The sequence below is a fragment of the Primulina huaijiensis genome, chromosome 11 (genome assembly GCF_012295235.1).
Source record: "Primulina huaijiensis isolate GDHJ02 chromosome 11, ASM1229523v2, whole genome shotgun sequence".
In the NCBI taxonomy this organism is placed as follows: Eukaryota; Viridiplantae; Streptophyta; class Magnoliopsida; order Lamiales; family Gesneriaceae; genus Primulina; species Primulina huaijiensis.
In genome coordinates, this window is record NC_133316.1 from 19,151,364 (window position 1) to 19,172,468 (window position 21,105).

The window sequence follows — 21,105 nt, forward strand, 5'->3', positions numbered from 1 at the left end:
ACGAAAAAATCTCCTGACGTCTCATTCACGAGTTCGTTGTTTGAGCGTGTGCAAGAGCTCGATTGTTGGAACTCGCTTATTACCTGTAGATTTCAGGCACTATCCTTGGAGAGAAGGCTTCTAGCTCGAGAATCAGACACCAACTCTATCCCCGCTTCTATGAAAAATCGTAAATGTGGCAGTAACTCATCTCATTTTTGGGGTTTGACCAGGGCATGTGTGGAATTTCAGGACATTATCCATGGAACTGTAAAGATAGTAATCTTTACTACTTAATAATGCATGAACCTATTTGGGCTTTTTAACAAGTGAGCTTAAATACCTCGTTTTTATTTATAAACAAACTCTCTAGAAGACATTAATGTAATATTAACAACTAATTTTAAACTTAACTTTCCCAACAATACTCACTTTCTCTTCCCAACTATCCACGTGACTTTCCTCTTTCAACCATCCCCATATATTCTATATAATTTTTCATTTTTTCGAACTATCATTTTTTTTTCAAATTTTCAAATAAATAAAAGTCGAATTTGAATATTTTCAACATGAATATTTTTTTAAGGTTTCGCCATTATGTTTACATTGTATTTATTATTATATTATGCATATACAACGCATGTACAAAACAACTAGTACACATGACGCTGAGGGGGTGGAGAAAGAGTGTTTATTTACCTGGGCATAGATAAATGGATCCTCTCTATCCTTGCACCAAACATAGGATAAAAGGTGGGTCCTAGGAGATAAATCCCCCGATCCTATGCAGAGCAAATGCAGTTTACATGCTCCCCTCATTTATATTTTTGTTAGCAAATTATATTTTAAAAAATTAATGCTTTATTATGCAAGTAATAACCCGAAAATATAATTTAATATAGTATCTACGCATATTGCACGATATAACGACATAGCCAATGGAGGTATTATAAAACAAGTCAAAACAGAGATCGCATGAATCAAATAAAAGGATAACTTCTGTTTTACATACCTTCCATCAGTATAGGCTGAATAGCTAGAATTGGTAAACAATGTAGGAATAAGAGTGAAAAAAGACTTCACAACTATGTAAAACGTGAAGCCTGAAATTTCAATCACGATTATGCCCAGACCTCCTCAGGCTTTTATACGAACCACAAAAGAACCTGAAAATCACAGAGACGGATTAGGAGCAAAGATTTTAGCCTGTCATGACAATGTCATGACTCATGAAGTTGTTCAGTGACCATTTATTTCGCCTTCGTTACAATATCTCTAAAACTCGAGCTGTTAGAGATTAAGGATCTTTAACATATAATGTCTTTTTACATATTACTCTACTATGCAATTTTAATACAGAAAGACTTATGACAGATGAATGTGCATGATCAATAAATCGGGTGATCGTCTAGAGCCTCAAAAACAGCTCTTATTGTCACTTCCACTCTTACACTAAGGTGAATAAATCCTCAAAGAGGCATAGCAGAAAAATTAGAGTCACATTACAAAATAAATAATTAAATCAAAGATAATCTAAGATGCATGTCTAGCAATCAGTCATTATTTACAAAAATATTGTGTGTAAAAACAGTTGAAACAACTCAATAAGATAAATAGGTAGCTATTGTAAATGGTAGTTTAAAAATTAAAAAATAAACATTAAGAAACTGAAGGTAGCTATTATGTGGGTTTCTCGATTAATATTACAGATAAAAAAAGGTCAAGGCAAATCTTTAATAATAAAAGATATTTAATTATATTGATTTTTTTTATTGTTACCAAGATCATTTATCATATGTCATATCGTATACATGAACAAACACGTGAAAGGCCCAAGATCAGTGAGAATTGTGTTTGAGTCGAACAAGCCATGAACCAGTTCTACCCCCCTCCCTAAGTTCAAAAGTTCAATGGGAAAAATCACTTCCTACAATCTAATGTAGCTTTTGAAGCACCAAGAGCAGTAGTTAAAGAACAGGTGCAGCAAAACTTAACCTTGTGCGAGTTTTGATGCAAGTTTTGAGCAATACGATAACTCGCATGTATGCAATATAACCAAAGCATTTTTATAAGATGAGAAAAGTCAAGAACCGACATCTCTTAACCATCTTTTCTTCAAATTACCCTTTTAAAACACTATATAAGATAGAGAAAAGAGTGAAAAAGGCTACCACCTAACAATATTGATGCATGTGTTGTATGAAAAGTTGAATTTGTGATGATGATGTCTTTGAAAATTAAAAAAAAAATCTCTGTAATATGGTATTTATGTTATTTTACTAGATCATGTATTTCACTATTTCTTCTATAGCAGATCCGAGAATGCAACAAAAATAGAAAAAACAACCTAAAAAACACTCACATGCTGGAAGGTTGGATATATCTGCTGAAACTGCACATGGTATACCCAAGTTTGAAAGTGCTCCCCTTATTATTCCGCAAGGAAAGTAAAGATGCATGCCGGTAGCTTGAGCTTCCTTATTGTCTGCCATTGCTGAAGGATCTTGAATAGAACCAGAGGCTTCTACCGACAGGTCAACTGACATATGTGCAAGCCACCGAAACTGATTATCTTGTAATACAAAAGTTCCCTGCAAGGAAACATAATTGGTCACACAAATCATGTGAAATTATCTTGCTAGTTCTTTCAGATTCGCATACGCACTCTGTGATTTGTCTTTAAATTATCAATCTGCTTCTTGAATAGTTCAGACCAAAAGTCCTTGCAAATGAACTTGATAGCCTCCAGATGATCCGTGAACCTAGGTCGATCCATTGTATATCTGGCACAAAACCAGATGACATTCAATGAGTGTCCTCATCAATACATGAAAAGCGACACCAAATATCATGTGATTTGAACATTCTGCATCAAGATGAAATTTTTCTCATGTAAACTGTTTAATCCTTTCAAGAACTGGCACTAATTGGATCAAAATACAGGCAATGACAAAGACGTTGGCCTTAACTCCACTATAATTTTGTTTTTAGAATTTCTCTTTTAAAGCTGCAAGTAGTTTCAAAAGATACTCTATATAAACAAGCTATGAGTGAATTCAGTCAATCGAGAACACCTAAGCTGCTTTCAAACTATTACAACTTCCACCTTCAATCAAATTAGCCAAATTATGAAGGAATTATAACCTTTTCTAGTGAAGAAGCTTTCAATATAAAACTTTCACTAGGTTCACTGCAGAAATAAAAAAGTAAACAAGAGTCCGCTTGTTGAAAAAAATGTAACAGCATCATGTCACATTCAATTCAGAAACCTCGATCCATATAGCTTCCATCACAAACACATTTCTCCAAGACCATCAATCACGGCTTGTGCTTCATTATTAAAGACCAAAGAACCTCCACTAGTTCATTCAATCGACGATCACATACCACCACAATCCTGCAACTAAAGAATTTCACAATTTCCCATTTTGCATTACCTTCCAAGTATCTAACCCGACATCAATTTCAAATGGGATATCTACCTCACCAAATAATCAAACAAATAACAACAAAACTTCAATCGGTAATGTATATAAGAACAAACCTCTCAGACAGTTGGTGGCCAACCTGAAAGCCAATGGCTTCGATCCTTCGGGCAGCTAGCTCGGGCTTGTTGGCGTAGAAGCCGTTGCAATAAGAGGAGACGATCTCCGTGAGCAGACTCTCCACGCAACTTTCCGACACTTCCCTCACCATAATTCTCCTCTTGCCCTGTCTGATTGCGATAGGGTAACTGTAATTGGGATATATCTACCAGGGTTTTGATTCGGAGTCGGAGATCAATTGAACCTCGGAATCTGTGCAGCCGCTTTTATCTGAGAACCGATCGGTTGTTTTTGTTGTTCATCTCGTTCGGTTCAATTTTATTTCTTATTTTTATAGGGAAAAAAACTCAAATTAAAAAAAAAAACTTATATCAAAATATTAACAAATAAATCCGATAACTTCTAAAATTACAAGCATCTCATCAAATTTATATCTATCTTATATTTTAAACCTTAAATTTGTGTATGTATTACATTTCTAGTAAGTTAAATGTAAGAACTACAAACCTTACGTAATGTATGTTGTTGGATGAAATAATTGTTTCTATTAAGTAGAACAATTGAAACGTGGTGTTTGAGCTGAACACGGTTTAAAAAATTTGAATTACACTGTTATCAAATTATATTTTTAATAAAACGACAAACTCTCAGATCATACACATGCAGTTATGGTGTGACCACCCCTCAACTTTTCCTTTTTAGATTAACAGGGGATTAGTAAGCAGGGATGGGGTGTCGGTGATTGATACTGCCCCTTCGATTGGTTTTTTAAAAAGGTTTTTTTTTTTATTTATAAAATGAGTATTAAATTAAATTAATTACTTTAATCAGAAAATCCTTATATCAAGTTCAAATATATAACATAAAATAAAAATTTAGGAAACTCTCTATGTAAATCCCCTTATTAAGTTCATATTATTAAACACAATAAAAAAAATAGATCATTTACATTTTTTTATTTAATATATTTAATATTTGATATATATATTTCATGTTGAATATTTTTTCTTAATTCTAACCGATCAATACTAAATTTTGAAAACAATAAAATGGTGATTATGTTTGCTTGGATGTCCGAACACAATACAATCCCACTCTAGTGACATGTATTTATTTTATTATATGTTTACCATAGGATAAAATATTTTTTATCATAATATAATTTTAAATAAATAGAATTTTTTTCAAAAAATTTCAGTAAAATAAGCTTGAAAATAAAAATATTTGTTAATTGAATTTATTAATGGAATTGGGCTTAAAAACAATTTAAGTTGATGATAAAATTGATTTTTTTAGCTAGATCATATAATTAAGTCATTTACAATAATTAATATATCAGTTTGTCAAATTATCAATAATCCGTGTACCAAAATAGATTTTACTCTTAGCATAAAACTATATCGACAACCATATTTTTATTAATCGTATTTGTAAATTAAGTTAATTCATGAAATTTTGAAAAAAAAATATTTTACATTGTTATAAATTGGGTTTTCAGAGTGAGAAATGGTAGGATAAATGTTCAAGAGAACAAGTAATATATTTTCTATTTTTTTTAGTATAAATATAGATCGATAATCACTATTATCTATTATGTTTTCTAATCACTAATTAAGACAAAGCACTCTATTTATAGATGTAAGAAAATCGAGTAAACTCAAATACTATTTTTATATGTAAATTATTGAACCTGAATTAAGTTTAAATATAGATATATTAAAAACTTAAATATATATCCTAAAAAAGTCTTAAATAGTATTTTTTTTAATGAACATATAATATAGCTCTGCCCTCCATTGTTATAAAAAAAATTTAAAAATTGATTCTGATATGAAGAAATAATATTTAGAAGTTATTTTTAATTATTGGAATTCTTGATGACGAAGTATTGGAATTTTAGTATTCTTGTTTTTTTTAAAAAAAAAAAAAAATTCTCATGTACTTTTTTTAAACAATATTTTTAAATTTGTTATTTTTTTTATTTCTTATATAATTTATTTTGATACAATATTTTAATTTTTTAATAAAAATTCATTGTTTTAAAAGGAAGATTTTTTAAGGAATCAATTATTAGCATTTGTCAAGATTCAAAGCCAGCAGTCAAATCCACACACATATTTCACGTGCTTTCCGTGTACCTCCATAGATTATGGCTTCGCTGCCGCTAAACTTGAACGACCGCCGCCACCAGCCTCAGGGTCAGGATCAACGGATCCTGCCTAAGCGCATTATTCTTCTGCGCCATGGCGAAAGTGAAGGCAACATAGATGGAAGTGCATACGGGACAACACCCGACTATAAATTACCCTTGACGCCTCTAGGCGTCGACCAGGCCAATCGGGCTGGCTCAGACATCAGGCATGTCGTCTCCGACCTCGGACTTTCGTCGAATTGGAAAGTCTATTTCTACCTGTCTCCTTATCAGAGGTCACGTTCAACCCTCCGCGAGATCGGTCGTGCCTTTCCCGAGAGGAGAATCATTGGGGTAAGGGAAGAATGCCAGATTAGAGAACAAGATTTCGGAAACTTTCAGATTGCCCAACGGATGAAAGTGATTAAGGAGACGAGAGAGAGGTTTGGGAGGTTCTTTTATCGCTTTCCCGAAGGAGAGTCTGCTGCTGATGTTTATGATCGTGTTTCGAGTACGCTTTTCTTTTCTACCACCTTACATCCTCGCTCGTTCGATCACCTCTACTTTTTGCTCCTTTTTCTTTCGTTATTTATCTTGTATTGATTCAGTAGAGATGCAAAAGATAGAGCTGCTTTAGTTATACTATTTGAACATGGGGTGCTTTTATACTGAAATAATATGTTTCTTGTTTTCGAGCAGCAATAAGCCATCTCCAACCACAAAATCTATTTTGGTGTAAATTTTACATTAAAATAGTACGATTTAAATGATCTTATTATCATATAAAAATTCAACAACCATTTAAATTTACTAAAAAATCCAATTTCAACTATTTAAGCATTTTAACTTTCTAAAATATCTAATAGTTAACTTATAGTTCCAACATATGACAAATTCTTTTCAGAATTACTGTTAAAATCTAATCTAAAATTTGTCTTAAGATACTGATTGTCCCCATATAATTCCAGGAACTTAATAACAATTGAAAGAATTAAGCATTTCTATCCACCATAATAACGGTCTAAGAGGTCAATTACCAACAATATTTTTGGATTATTTTGATTGCCTATAACAATCTCTCTATCTTAATTGTCACTAGTATACCGATGCACGCAATATTTTTTATAATTCATTTGATTTATATTTAAATGACAATCAAAATATAATTATAAGAAATAATTAAAAATTACACTGCAATTTTGATAGAAAACAATTTTGATGAATTTGTCCATGATAGAGGGGGAAATGGATATATATATTTTTTGATGTCTTTGACGATTTCTACCATATCCTCAACTTTAATAATACAGAATCGATATAATAATAAAAAAAAAAACACCATAAAGAAGCTCCAAGGTAGTTATATTGATCAGAAACTTTCATCTACGCGCCACCATGTAACTTTGATCATTTACTAAATTATATCCTAATCTTGTTTAAGGATTATAATATTTAATCCAAGAAAGTAATTGTCCTTGTTTACATAGTTCTAGAACAAAGCATAAGAGATAAGTAGCACCTATAACAACTTAAATATACCTTAGTGTATATATCAAAATGAAGCCTATGACCGAGAGAACAAAAGCCCTCAATAAATTTCCGAACTCCAGCGACATACAGTGACGATTCAACGGAGAAAGGGGCGGCGGGTTTCTAAGAATCTCGATTTTACCTATCAAAAGTGGTATCAATGGATAGCTTATGTCGAGAGCTTTCCAACCGCATATTTACTTTAATTTTTTGACGAACGGTGCAGCCGAAATCGACGATCAAAGAGGCTAAAATAGTGGTGGAATGAAATGAAGGGAACAAGAACTCATTTCCTTTCTCCCCTTTCTGTTTTGTAGCTTCTTTTGTTTTTTAATTAATTATTTTTTTAAGTGGATGTTATTTATCAAATTTTGATTTCTAAAAANATTTTAAACACACTATTTAATTATCTAGTTTATTTATTTAAAAATTTTCAATTTAAATAATGTTAATTATTTGACAACATATAATTATATCGGGTAGATAAAAAAAGCAATAAGAATTCATTCCCTTTTTGAAAGCACTGTAAAAGACCTTCACGTGATCTGAAAATAATGTGTCAACAGAAATAACTGCTACCTTTACCTGTGATAAATCCTTCTACTATGTTTTGTGCATTAACTAATATCTTGAAGTTATGTATTTCCTCAGAATTCGGATCCGTGTTTCAAATTTTAGATGAAAACTTCACTGTGCAGGTTTTCTTGAATTACTGTGGAGGGACATAGATATGAACAGGCTTCATCAGGATTCATCCGACGACCTCAATCTTGTAATCATATCACATGGGCTTGCAATTCGTGTTTTTTTAATGAAGTGGTTTAAATGGACAGCTGAGCAATTCGAGTACTTGAATAACTTGGGAAATTGTGAATTTCGAGTGATGCAGTTGGGTTTGGGCGGAGATTACAGTCTATCATACAGACAAAGAACTGCAAGAATGGGGACTACCTGATCAAATGATAGAAGATCAAAAGTGGCGAGCTGATTCTACTCGGGGTGATTGGAATGAAAATCATCCCCGGTATCTTGACGCGTTCTTCTATCAGTATGCGAAAGACTCAGATTCCGAAGATAAAGATGAGTTGTAGTTATGTTATTATAGCTGCAAGAAAATATGACTTGAATTCTTTTTCTTGTAGCATTCTTGTACTAGAATGAAAAAGATGAGAGAAAAATGAAGTTCATCTTCTGTTAAATTGAGGTCCTCAATTCTTCAGGATCTAATTCTTGTTTTTGTTGGAAAATTTGATGCTTAATGAATGAAAATTAAGCAAATTAATCAATGTGTTAGATTGGAAAAATTCGAAACGAAAAAACGATACTTAATGAACGAATATTAAGTTCGGCGGTTCTGAATTAAACTCGAAACGAGTTCATCAAATGTTGAAAGAAACTCAAACGAGTAGTCGGAACATGTAAGGGACGAAAATCGGAAAAAAAAATTCGGTCGTGAACAGTGGCAGGCGCGCAGGCGCTGCCGAGAGCGCTCGGCAGCGCGCGCAGGGGCGCGCCCCTTCGGCTGTTTTTCGTGTCCCTTCGATTTTTCTGATATTTTTTCATTTCCTTGGCATTGTTTGATGATTGTGATCAGTTACCATGGCCAAGGGACATCCCCATGAATGAAAGACCATGTCTTTTCATTTGGAAAACATTAAATATTTGATATTTTGAAAATCAAACATACATTACATCATTTTGCATCTTCTTCTTCTTCCTTCTTCTAAAAGAGAGAGTTTTATTCATTTCCATGTGATAGAACTTGAATATTTGAGTGCTCATTATTCAAGTGTTGTAGTTGTATCTTGGGAGAAGATTGCCACAAACTCTAGCACATTGTGAGGACAAATTCTACTTAAGGAGAATGTGTTTAACACTTGCCTCTACAAAACCATTTTCATTGTTTTCTTCTTGCTTTCCTCTCATATTTGAATACACCAAACAACAATCTTAAGAAGAATTTTGGTTTTTGATCAATTGCAAGAAGAATATCAATGGCTTCATCATCTACAACACATCATCCAACCATTGCACAAGGAGAGAAACCAGAAAAATTTTCTGGTGCAGATTTCAAAAGATGGTAACAAAAGATGCTCTTCTATCTCACAACCTTTAGTTTGTCAAGGTTCTTGAAGGAGGATCCTCCCACCGTTGCTGAAAACGAGACGGACACCAACATGAGGGCCGCTTTGGATGCATGGAATCAAAGTGATTTCCTTTGCAAAAACTACATGCTCAATGGACTTGACAATGCATTGTACAATGTGTATTGTCAAGTCAAGACCGCCAAGGAACTTTGGGACATGCTTGATAAGAAATACAGAGCGGAGGATGCGGGCTTGAAGAAGTTCATAGTTGGGAGATTTTTGGACTTCAAGATGGTGGATTCAAAGTCCGTAATGAGTCAAGTGCAAGAATTACAATTTATCTTGCACGAGATTCATGCGGAAGGAATGAGTCTAAGCGAGTCCTTCCAAGTTGCTGCATTGATCGAGAAACTCCCTCCGTTGTGGAAGGATTTCAAGAACTATTTGAAACACAAAAGGAAGGAGATGGGATTGGAGGATCTCATTGTGAGATTGAGGATAGAAGAGGACAACAAGAGCACCGAGGCCAAGGCAAGTAAGATGGCAGCAAGGGTGAACATTGTTGAATCGAGTTTCCAAGGAAAGAAGAGGAAGTTTGAGAAGCAACCACAACAAGGCCAACAACCACCAAACAAGAAGAAGTTCAAAGGCACTTGTTATAACTGCGGAAAACCAAATCACATGGCTAAGGATTGTAGGAAGCCAAAGAAGGGAAATCCTCAAGCCAACGTTGTTCAAGAAAGGTCGGTACCATTTGATTTTTCTCAACTTGATTTGTCTGCAGTTATTTTGGAAGCAAATTTGGTTGAAAACTCCAATGAGTGGTGGGTTGATACCGGAGCAACTCGACACATTTGCTCCAACAAGGGGATGTTCTCCACATACACTCCATCGACCGGGAGAAAACTATACATGGGGAACTCCGCTACGTCTGAGGTGGTGGGCACCGGAAATGTGGTATTGAAGATGACATCGGGTTTGGCAGTAACCCTTGTTGATGCACTTCATGTACCAGACATAAGAAAGAACCCCGTGTCGGGGTCTCTGTTGGTCAAACATGGGTTTAGACTAGTATTTGAGTCTAACAAGGTTGTATTGACAAAGAGTGGTCATTTTATTGGAAAAGGATATCTCGATGAGAACCTTTTCAAGTTGATATACGCCAAAATGTTGTTGAAAGTAATAAAGGAAAAAGTTCTATTTACTTGCTTGAGTGTTCTCATTTATGGCATGTTCGTTTAGGACACGTAAATTTTAATACCTTGCAACGTTTAATGAAACTTGAATTATTGCCTAAACACAACGTCGATCCAACACAAAAATGCGAAATATGTGTTGAAACAAAAATGACCAAAGCGCCTTACCACTCGATTGAAAGATGTACAACTCCTCTAGAACTAATACACACCGATCTTGGTGATTTATAGTTTGTACAAACTAGAGAGGGGAAAAGATACTACGTGACATTCATTGATGATAATACAAGGTACTGTTACGTATATCTTTTGAGGTCGAAAGATGAAACTCTTGAAGCATTCAAGTGTTATAAGACCGAAGTTGAGAATCAACTAGGCAAACAAATAAAGAGGGTTCGAAGCGATAGAGGAACTCTAAAAGATATGATGAATGCTATGTTAATAAGTTCAGGACTACCCCAAAACTTGTGGGGGGAAGCAATACTATCGGCTAATTACATCCTGAACAAGATACCCCACAAGAAAAATGACAAGTCACCTTACGAATTGTGGAAAGGTCATAAGCCTTCCTACAAATACCTTAAAGTGTGGGGGTGTCTAGCTAAGGTTGAAATACCAAAGCCTAAACAAGAGCGAATTGGACCAAAGACGGTCGACTGCATATTCATCGGATATGCACATAATAGTAGTGCCTATAGGTTTATAGTACACAAATCTGAAAATGCAGAAATGAATACGGGCATGACAATTGAGTCAAGAAATGCAGTATTTTTTGAAAATATATTTCCTTGTAAAGAAAGGAAAGAAAATGGTTCTAGCAAGCGAAAACTTGAGATGGAGCATGCAGGTCAAGTACCTACACATGAACCAACTCTAAATGAAAATGCTACACCATTGGAAAGTTCTTCAAAGGAGCAAGAACCAAGAAGAAGCAAAAGNAGAGAGGAAAGAAAATGGTTCTAGCAAGAGAAAATTTGAGACGGAACATGAAGGTCAAGTACCTACACATGATCCAACTCTAAATAAAATTGCTATACCATTAGAAAGCTCTTCAAAAGAGCAAGAGCAAAGAAGAAGCAAAAGGGCTAGAATCTCAAAGTCCTTTGGTCCAGACTTCCATACTTTTATGTTGGAGAATGAACCAAAGGACATACAAGATGCTCTGGCTAGCCCTGAAGCTCCCTATTGGAAAGAAGCCATCAACTCTGAAATGGATTCCATATTGCAAAACCATACTTGGGAACTAGTGGATCTTCCACCAGGTACCAAGCCATTGGGATGTAAATGGATATTGAAAAAGAAAATGAGAGTTGATGGAAGTATTGAAAAATACAAAGCCAGGCTTGTGGCCAAAGGCTATAGACAAAGAGAAGGACATGATTTCTTCGACACGTATTCACCAGTTTCAAGAATAACATCCATTCGTGTGCTCATTGCTATTGCAGCTTTGCATAACCTTGAGATACATCAAATGGATGTCAAAACGGCATTCTTAAATGGTGAACTTGAAGAAGAAATATATATGGAGCAACCTGAAGGCTTCATAGTTAAAGGACAAGAAAAAAAAGTTTGTCGTTTAATTAAATCACTATACGGACTTAAACAAGCGCCCAAGCAGTGGCACGAAAAATTTGACAAGGTAGTATTGTCAAATTGATTTAAGATTAATGAGTGTGACAAATGTGTTTACATTAAAGGCACTCGAGAATCTTATGTGATAGTATGTCTATATGTGGATGACATGCTAATAATGGGGAACAACCAAGAGTTGATTAAGGGTACAAAGAAAATGTTGACAAAACATTTTGATATGAAAGATATGGGTATTGCTGATGTAATTCTAGGGATTAAAATCTTTAGAACTTCAGAAGCAATAGTTCTATCTCAATCTCATTATGTAGAAACAGTGTTGAAAAAGTTTAAAGCTTATGACTTTACCCCAGTAAAAACGCCTTTAGACGTAAATGTCCATTTGGCAAAGAATCGTGGAGAACCAGTTTCCCAACTGGAATACTCCAGAATTATTGGAAGCTTTATGTACATCACTAACTGTACTAGACCTGACATCGCTTGTGCGGTTAACAAGTTAAGTCGGTTTACAAGTAATCCTAGTTATGCACACTGGAAGGCATTGACAAGGGTGCTTAGATATTTAAAGCACACATCAGAATATGGACTAAATTACACAAGGTATCCCGCAGTACTTGAAGGATACTGTGATGCAAATTGGATTTCTGACACCAATGACTCCAAATCCACCAGCGGCTATGTATTTAGCATTGGTGGGGGAGCAGTCTCTTGGAGGTCATCGAAACAAACTTGCATTGCTAGATCTACTATGGAATCGGAGTTCATAGCGCTAGATAAAGCTGCAGAAGAAGCTGAGTGGCTTCGCAACTTTCTAGAGGACATTCCGTGTTGGACAAGTCCAGTGCCAGCAATCATGATACATTGCGACAGTCAGTCAGCAATTGCAAGGGCACAAAACAGTATGTACAATGGCAAGTCTCGACATATTCGTCGAAGACATAATACTGTGCGACAGTTGATCTCTAATGGAGTTATATCTGTTGATTATATTAAATCAAAGGATAACTTAGCGGATCCGCTTACAAAAGCATTAAATAGAGATCAAATGTACTGTCTGTCAAGAGGAATGGGTTTAAAACCTACCAAATAAAGTTTTCATAATGGCAACCCAACCTTGTTGATTGGAGATCCCAAGATCTTGGTTCAATGGGACAACTAAATTATGAGAACTTGAGGAATCACTCCTCATTCCTAAGACGATGAGTGAAGTTGCCTACAAAGGTAGTGAGGTTAAGTATTGTACTTTTAATGATTCCGTAGCTTGCAAAAGCGGGGTAAGTAGGATACCTTTTTACAAGGAGATCACCTATGTACGTGTGAGGACGGGCCGCCTCGATGAAACACGTATGAAGCCAAGGTGTGTTCCATGGCCAAAACGGACACAACCGATAAAACAAAATGGATATGGAAGAAAGGTTATCATGTGGGTACAGTTGTCTGGGTTTACATGAACCACCAAGAAGTTCAAGACATCACGTTCACTTCGTGGCCTAGTAAATCCGATTGTATTCCACTAGAGAAGGTTCAAAGCCAAAAGCCACCTCTCCTGATGTGATAATTTTTCGTATATACTCTCTCTTATGCATCACGAGCATTCATGCATTAATTTCATTCATGTGGGGGTTTGTTGGAAATTTTGATGCTTAATGAATGAAAATTAAGCAAATTAATCAATGTGTTTGATTGGAAAAATTCGAAACGAAAAAACGATACTGAATGAACGAATATTAAGTTCGGCGGTTCTGAATTAAACTCGAAACGAGTTCCTCAAATGTTGAAAGAAACTCAAACGAGTAGTCGGAACATGTAAGGGACGAAAATCGGAAAAAAAAAAAAATTCGGTCGTGAACAGTGGCAGGCGTGCACCTGCGCGCGCGTCTGCGCGCGGACATGCGCGCATGTGCGCGCGCCTGCCGAGAGCGCTCGGTAGGCGCTGCCGAGAGCGCTCGGCAGCGCGCAGGGGCGAGCCCCTTCGGCTGCTTTTCGTGTCCCTTCGATTTTTCTGATATTTTTTCATTTCCTTGGCATTGTTTGATGATTGTGATCAGTTACCATGGCCAAGGGACATCCCCATGAATGAAAGACCATGTCTCTTCATTTGGAAAACATTAAATATTTGATATTTTGAAAATCAAACATACATTACATCATTTTGCATCTTCTTCTTCTTCCTTCTTCTAAAAGAGAGAGTTTTATTCATTTTCTTGTGATAGAACTTGAATATTTGAGTGCTCATTATTCAAGTGTTGTAGTTGTATCTTGGGAGAAGATTGCCACAAACTCTAGCACATTGTGAGGGCAAATTCTTCTTAAGGAGAAAGTGTTCAACACTTGCCTCTACAAAACCATTTTCATTGTTTTCTTCTTGCTTTCCTCTCATATTTGAATACCCCAAACAACAGTTTTCATGCGCACCTACCAAAACCTCAATGTCACCGTAAGATTTTCTCAGATGGCCAGCCCTCTATTGAAAAGTTGATGTGCGAATGAGTATAAAATGAAACCCAGATAATAATATTATGTTTGGTATATGTAGGATTGAACAATTTATAAAAAATTATAAATAATGCGATTCAAATTTTTTAAATCGTACTGTGGTACTAATGTAACGTTTTGATCGTTATTCCAACATGAGCAATTATTCAACTCAAACATTACAGGTGATAAATAATCAATATTCTATTAATATGATTTATTAAAATCAATGAAGTGGCCAAATAAAGATGTTTTTAATATATGAATCATTATATTGATATGTAGGTTAAAATGTTATTTTTCAGAATGACGTACCAAATCTATATTTGATCACTAATTAATGATACACAAAAACTCTCACGAGGTTGTTTAACGAGCCTATCTTGTGATACAGATCTCTAGCTCAACCCGACTAGTGAAAAATATTATTTTTATGTCTAAAGTATTATTTTTCACTGCTAAAATATCATTTTTGTAAGTTATTTTATGAAAAAATATTGTGTAATATATTATGAGTTGAGTGAGAAATATTTGATCAATTAGAATTATTATTTTTTACATCAAAATATTATTTTCATTGCAAAAGTATAATTTTTTGTTAGTTATATTACAAAAAAGTATTGTGTAATATTATTATGTTTTAAGTCAAGTGTATAGTGTAATATATTATGATTTCAAAGAAAAATATTATTTTTCATTATATATATAAATCGAGTCGATTTATCTCATTAATATAAATATAAGCAGACCAACTCTAGATAATAATCAATAATCGTGATTTTTCCTTTTCTTGAGCAACAATAAGCATGATTTGCATCGGTAAAAAAGAAGAAAAGAAAAACTTGTGCTACTCTTGTTAAGCAATTAATTAAGCCGCCGCTTCATTGAATGCTTTCAAATATATTAGTTTTATTTAGTAAATGGTTTATCACACTATTGTATATTATATATTAACCATCACTCGAAATTAAATTATTTTTAAAAAACAATACTGAAAAAATATTATCACATTTTCACTCATTTCTTTAGTAATAAGTCTATTGTGAAACGGTCTCGTAAATTTTTTTTCATGAGAACGGTCAACATTCGTGAGACAAGTCAATCATACTAATGTTTGCAATAAAGAATAATATTTTTGACATGAAAAATAGATTTTTTTTCATGAATAACTTAAATTGGATATCTTTCTCATGAAATTGATCAGTTTTAAATAGAAATATTATAAATATTTACACAAAATACAAGACGTCGAGATAAAAGATAAAAATAGTATAATTATTTTTAAATTCTAATTATTATAAAATTTGAATCAAACGCATAATAATAATAATAATAATAATAATAATAATAATACAAAGATGTTCATTGTTTGCATCAAGAGGTGTCTGATAGAGGAATAATTTTTTTGCTAGATTGTCCTTATAAGGATTCTAGAAGACTGAAAAATAATAGTTCCAATTGTTTTAATAATGTATCAGTCCAATTTGTTGACCAAGACCAAAGTTCTTATTAAAATAAATTAATTTCTATAAATATTCAAACAATGGAAGCGCACGTGGCCGGCCAATTTCCCCTCGTCTCTTTGCCCAACTCAATTAAATAGAATTTGAAATTTGTTGGTTTTTTACACTATTATTTATTTTATTTTTTATTTTTATGAAAACTGATTAAAATTGAAATTTTCGTTTCTAGATAATTAATTCTTAAATCAAATGAATTTGAAATTTGTTGGTTTTTTACACTATTATTTATTTTATTTTTTATTTTTATGAAAACTGATTAAAATTGAAATTTTTGTTTCTAGATAATTAATTCTTAAATCAAATAAATTTTTTTTTCATAAAAATAAAAAAAAAACTTTCATGGAAATTTATGTATATGTGAAAAGAACAACCATAGAAAGTTTCGGTCTATATAAATATTTGAAAATATGTGATTGATTCCAGGGGAATTATAATTGAATTTTATTTGATTAAAAAAGAGAAATTTAATTTAACTATCAAAATATATTAAATTCACATTCCCATAAATTGGATTTTTTCTGTTTCCTTTCTAAATTTTAGTTCCACCCCAAACATGGTCTTCAAATTTTAGCAAACTCCTTATTTCAATATTAAAGGATAAAAGACAAGAATGCCCTCGTTAGCCAACTTTTTTTAATAAAAAATAAATAACAATGCGTTTTGGTTATTAAAATATTAGAAAATTTGATGAAGTTGTTATATATTGTTTATTGAATATCGTGTTTACATATGAATTGCAATGACGATAATGATGCATAGAGCAATTGTAGAAGTTTTTATTTCACTGCGATAAGTTATACCAATAATTTCAATATTCAACGTTTTGTTCGTTTGCTGAGCTGATGAGAAATAAAATGACGTGAAACTCAAATTTTCGTAAAACTCATTAAATATGAGATGAAACACGCTGTCTAAAAACAATAGTATCAAATAGTGGTTTCACATCTAACATATTGTGATGGTATACTCTATATCGACTAAAAATACAAATTTTGTTTCGGTTTTACTAATATAACCTCTCAAATAGTAGTAAAAATTTTCTATAATTTGATAAATGTGTATTAGGGATGTGATTACATTTTGGATTCATATGCCTTTAGGCATTTCACCCCAACAACCACCTGCGCCTTGGAGACCCAACCATTCTCATCTGGAGGATAAGATGGTAATTATGCATAAGGTGAATCAATATCTTTTTTTAAAAAATAAACCAGTCATATTAACTCAAAATCGACCTTGAACTTATATTTTTATTCGGAAACGCCCCAACTTCTACTCCTTTTAGCACTTGCGTCCTTTCTATCAGTTCATCTAATTGGCCTGAAATTTAATAACAAATTTATGTTTTTACTTTGTACATGTTTCATGACTCTTGTAAACCTGTTACATTTGATATTCACTCAAGAGTTTTTATTTTACACACTTAGATGGAGGAATTTATGTTGTATATATTTCAAATTCATCTGTTTATTAATATATTTAGATATAACGGTAATTATGATGTGTTTGAAATACACTCAAAATGATTGGCATTTCAAATTCGTCTAGGGATGAAATTCCTCAATAAATACTAATCAATTTCATTATTGTCCACGTATTTCGCCAGAAAACTTTTTCAGACGTGTCAAAAATCATGGAAAATATTAAAAATGACCGCTCTCAGTCGTCTTGATTTTTTGAAGTGTTTTACATTTTCTAAACCTAATTTAGGGTAGCTCGACGGGAAATTCTAAAACCTCAGTGGTTCGATTGGAAAATAATAATAATAGTCTAGGTAGTTGTTTGCACATAGCAAATATAGCAATAAAACCCTCCAAAATGTAGAAGGATTCTAGAACTCGAGCAAGAAGCTGTCAAACAAGGAAAATTTGAGAGAAGGTCGTTGTATAATGATGCTTCAACCGAATTATCCACACATTCAAAAAGTCAATTCTTTCTTCTGTCTTTCACCTTGTATTTCACGACACCTCCCCTCTTCTGCACTGATCCATTTTCTCTCCAATAAATTCAACTCCCGTTCCCATTATTCACTTACCTTTTAAGCTCGCTTCATATGTCAAGCTGAGAATTTTTTTACATATATATATGTGTGCTAATTTTACTGGTTTCTTCAGATTAAGAATGGGAAAATGGGTCGGGAAGCGAGGTTTTGCGGCCATGGATGGATTCTTTCTTCTTTCTGTTGCTGTTTTCTTGGTCACCATGGTCGGAGCTCAGCCGGATAATACGCCTACTGACAACAGCCAGTTTGGGTACGCGAAGTTTAGTCCTTCCATGGCGGTGATCATAGTTGTCCTCATAGCGGTGCTTTTCTTCATTGGCTTCTTCTCTATTTACATCCGCCACTGCTCTGATGCCTCCGGAGCTGCTGGCAGCGTCCGACGAGCTCTTTCCATGCGTAATCGCCGTGCTGCGGCGGCGCGTGGGCTTGACGCGTCGGTCTTGGAGACGTTTCCTACTTTCTCGTATTCTGAGGTGAAGGATCACAAGATCGGGAAAGGAGCCTTGGAATGTGCCGTGTGTTTGAATGAGTTTGAAGAGAAGGAAACACTGCGTTTGATACCCAAATGCGACCACGTTTTCCACACAGAGTGCATCGACGCGTGGCTTGAATCCCACGTCACCTGCCCCGTTTGCAGAGCTAATTTGGTCACGCAGGCCAGAGATCAATCGGCTCAGGCAGCAGATTCGGCGATTGATGCTACCCCACAAGAGAACGAAAACGTGGTAAGAGTCAACAGTACTACGTCAAGAAATGAGGAAATCGTCATACAAGTAGATGAAGATCGACGACAAGTAGTAGTCGACAAGGATTCAGCTGTGGCGCAGCAATCGAGCTCCGATGACCCAAACAGGCCTCCGAGATCATGGTCAGTAAAAATCTTTGGTTTAAACAAATTCAGATCAAACTCCACAGGACATTCACTGGTTCATCCTGGGGAGAATCTGGAGAGGTTCACTCTGAAATTACCTGCGGAGGTGAGGAAGCAGATGATTCACCGAGCTTCGATGAAACGAATCGGGAGCTTCGCGGCGAGCACTTCACGTGAAGAGGTGACTTCCAAAACTCCCGGCGCAGGAGAAGAAAGCAGCCGGGGAGGCCGGTACTACCGAAGACTGGAGAAACTGGACAGGGGAGCTAAATCTGACAGGTGGGTACTTTTCACGAGGGCTCTGTCGCTAAAATCACCAAAGGTGGTGGCGGAGGACGGCGGCGAGGGCAGCATTTCCTCCACGAAGGGGAGCGGTCGGCGGAATCCGGTGAGAATGCCGTCTTTCAACTGTTTACAGGAGCCCAAGACCGGGGATGATACTGAGACCCGACCCATTTCTAAGAACCCGGATTCGTCTCCGGTGTAGCGTCAAAAATCCCGGTCCAGGTGGTGTCTCTTTTAGTACAATTTGGTCAATATCGGCGGACATAAGTGGGGACCACTAAAGGAGAATGGAACAACACAAGAAAGTGGCCAGAAAATGGCTACTTTCGGACCCGGTTACCCGAAACTTTATGTGGATCCTATTTATTTTAAAATTTATTTGACCATATTATATAAAAAAAATTTGTTTATGAGACTAGCTATATGTGTATAATATGATATCTGGATACCATTTGAAATGTAGAGATTTCCAGTTGGTATTTTGATATCTTATATATATATATACACACATATATACATAAATAAATATGGTTTTTTTAGATTTTTTTTTAATAGAGGAGGAGAATGTTCCAATTCGTGACCAAGAAACTTTTGTATTTGCTATGTTGTAGCATCATTTTGTACAGGTTCTCTTGTATTTGCTATGTCATAGACAGCAGCAGTATATGACTTTTTACGCTTTGGTACGTTTGATGTTTTTCAAAATTCATTTTTAAAAAAATATAGTTTACTATATAATAATTGACTTTTTGGGTTATTTCTCGGCAGCACCATATGTTATATTAACTTTTTGGGTTATTTCTCGGCAGCACCATATGTTATATTATAATTATTATATATATTTTTTTGGAGAGGCTGTTTTAATGGCAGACAACAATAAATGGACCACCACCCTCCTCTCATTATTAACTAGGAGGTTGTCCACCTTGACAAATGTTGGTGTCTCTCTTAAAGACAAAAAAGACAATCTTACCGGTTGTATTTTGCGAGACAGATCTCTTATTTAGGTCATTCATGGAAAAATATTACTTTTTATTGTGAATATCGGTAAGATCTACCCGTTTCACAGTTAAAGATTCGTGAGACCGTCTTACAAGAAATCTAGATATAAAATATTAGTTGTACATATATGTTTATATTTATATGTATGTTTCTAAATAGGAATGAGGAGTACTAAGAGTGATTTCTCTGGCGCCATGTATATTGACAAACCTACATTACACACACACATATTTAATTTTAATTTTAATAAATTTTGGTAAATAAATTATGGTATTTTTACATGGAAATAATTGATGTAACTTGTTTTACGTGATTCCAATTGTTGTCAAACTCTCATACCATAAAATACTACAATATGGACATCCCATAATTGTCTTTTATTTGGGCCAAACCTAAATTAATCATTACAACGGCCCAGAAAACATTTCAAAATCATGTGAATGTAGTGTAGTTGGCCTGAAAAAACCAGATAAAATTATATTTTTTTGGCTCTTTTCTAATGGAGTCCGTCGATTTTTCTTCCAAATAATTTTTTAAAAAAATCATGACATATATAGAAGTTTTCTTCCAAAAATCCATGTCAACATCTCCACTAAAAAAAGATCCAAAATGAAAAAAAAAAATCCAAGTTACAGAATTAAAAATGTAAATTCACAATTAACATGATCAAATATTAAAAAAAAAACATACAAGTTACATGACTAAAACAAATTAATTGTTAACGAGACTAAAAGTAAAAAAAATGCAAATTACATGATCCCGAAAAATCAACTAATAAAACTAATACAAATGGATTGATATCTAATTTACATTGAGTTCTGAAAACATACTTTTTTCCAAAAATTACTGTTTAAAGTTGGGTATTTGATGAGTAATCCATCCGTCGTTG

At 34.3% G+C, this 21,105-nt stretch overlaps 2 protein-coding genes and 1 pseudogene across 2 annotated transcripts; 2 read left to right on the top strand and 1 right to left on the bottom strand.

The window, feature by feature from the left end:
* Positions 1-911: 911 nt before the first annotated feature.
* Positions 912-3,797, bottom strand: LOC140987190 (uncharacterized). Its single transcript, XM_073455602.1, has 4 exons — positions 3,524-3,797; positions 2,645-2,762; positions 2,342-2,570; positions 912-1,145 (listed from the first exon to the last, which is right to left on the bottom strand). Exons 1-4 carry the CDS (start codon positions 3,673-3,675, stop codon positions 1,117-1,119), a joined length of 528 nt encoding a protein of 175 aa, XP_073311703.1. The 5' UTR covers positions 3,676-3,797; the 3' UTR covers positions 912-1,116.
* A 1,799-nt stretch (positions 3,798-5,596) lies between these two features.
* On the top strand, positions 5,597-8,353 carry LOC140987249 (phosphoglycerate mutase-like protein AT74; annotated as a pseudogene).
* Positions 8,354-17,914: 9,561 nt separating this feature from the next.
* Positions 17,915-19,627, top strand: LOC140988689 (E3 ubiquitin-protein ligase ATL31-like). The gene has a single exon (XM_073457732.1). It carries the CDS (start codon positions 18,142-18,144, stop codon positions 19,414-19,416), a length of 1,275 nt encoding a protein of 424 aa, XP_073313833.1. The 5' UTR covers positions 17,915-18,141; the 3' UTR covers positions 19,417-19,627.
* The last annotated feature ends 1,478 nt before the right edge of the window (positions 19,628-21,105 follow it).

Excerpts from the sequence above, each read along its gene's own strand:
- LOC140988689 (XM_073457732.1), top strand. The coding sequence starts at position 18,142 with ATGTGTGCTAATTTTACTGGTTTCTTCAGATTAAGAATGGGAAAATGG.
- LOC140987190 (XM_073455602.1), bottom strand. The coding sequence starts at position 3,675 with ATGGTGAGGGAAGTGTCGGAAAGTTGCGTGGAGAGTCTGCTCACGGAG. Across the intron at positions 2,763-3,523 it reads GGCCACCAACTGTCTGAGAG|ATATACAATGGATCGACCTA; the intron begins GTTTGTTCTTAT and ends GTTTTGTGCCAG. Across the intron at positions 1,146-2,341 it reads TATATCCAACCTTCCAGCAT|GTTCTTTTGTGGTTCGTATA; the intron begins GTGAGTGTTTTT and ends TGTGATTTTCAG.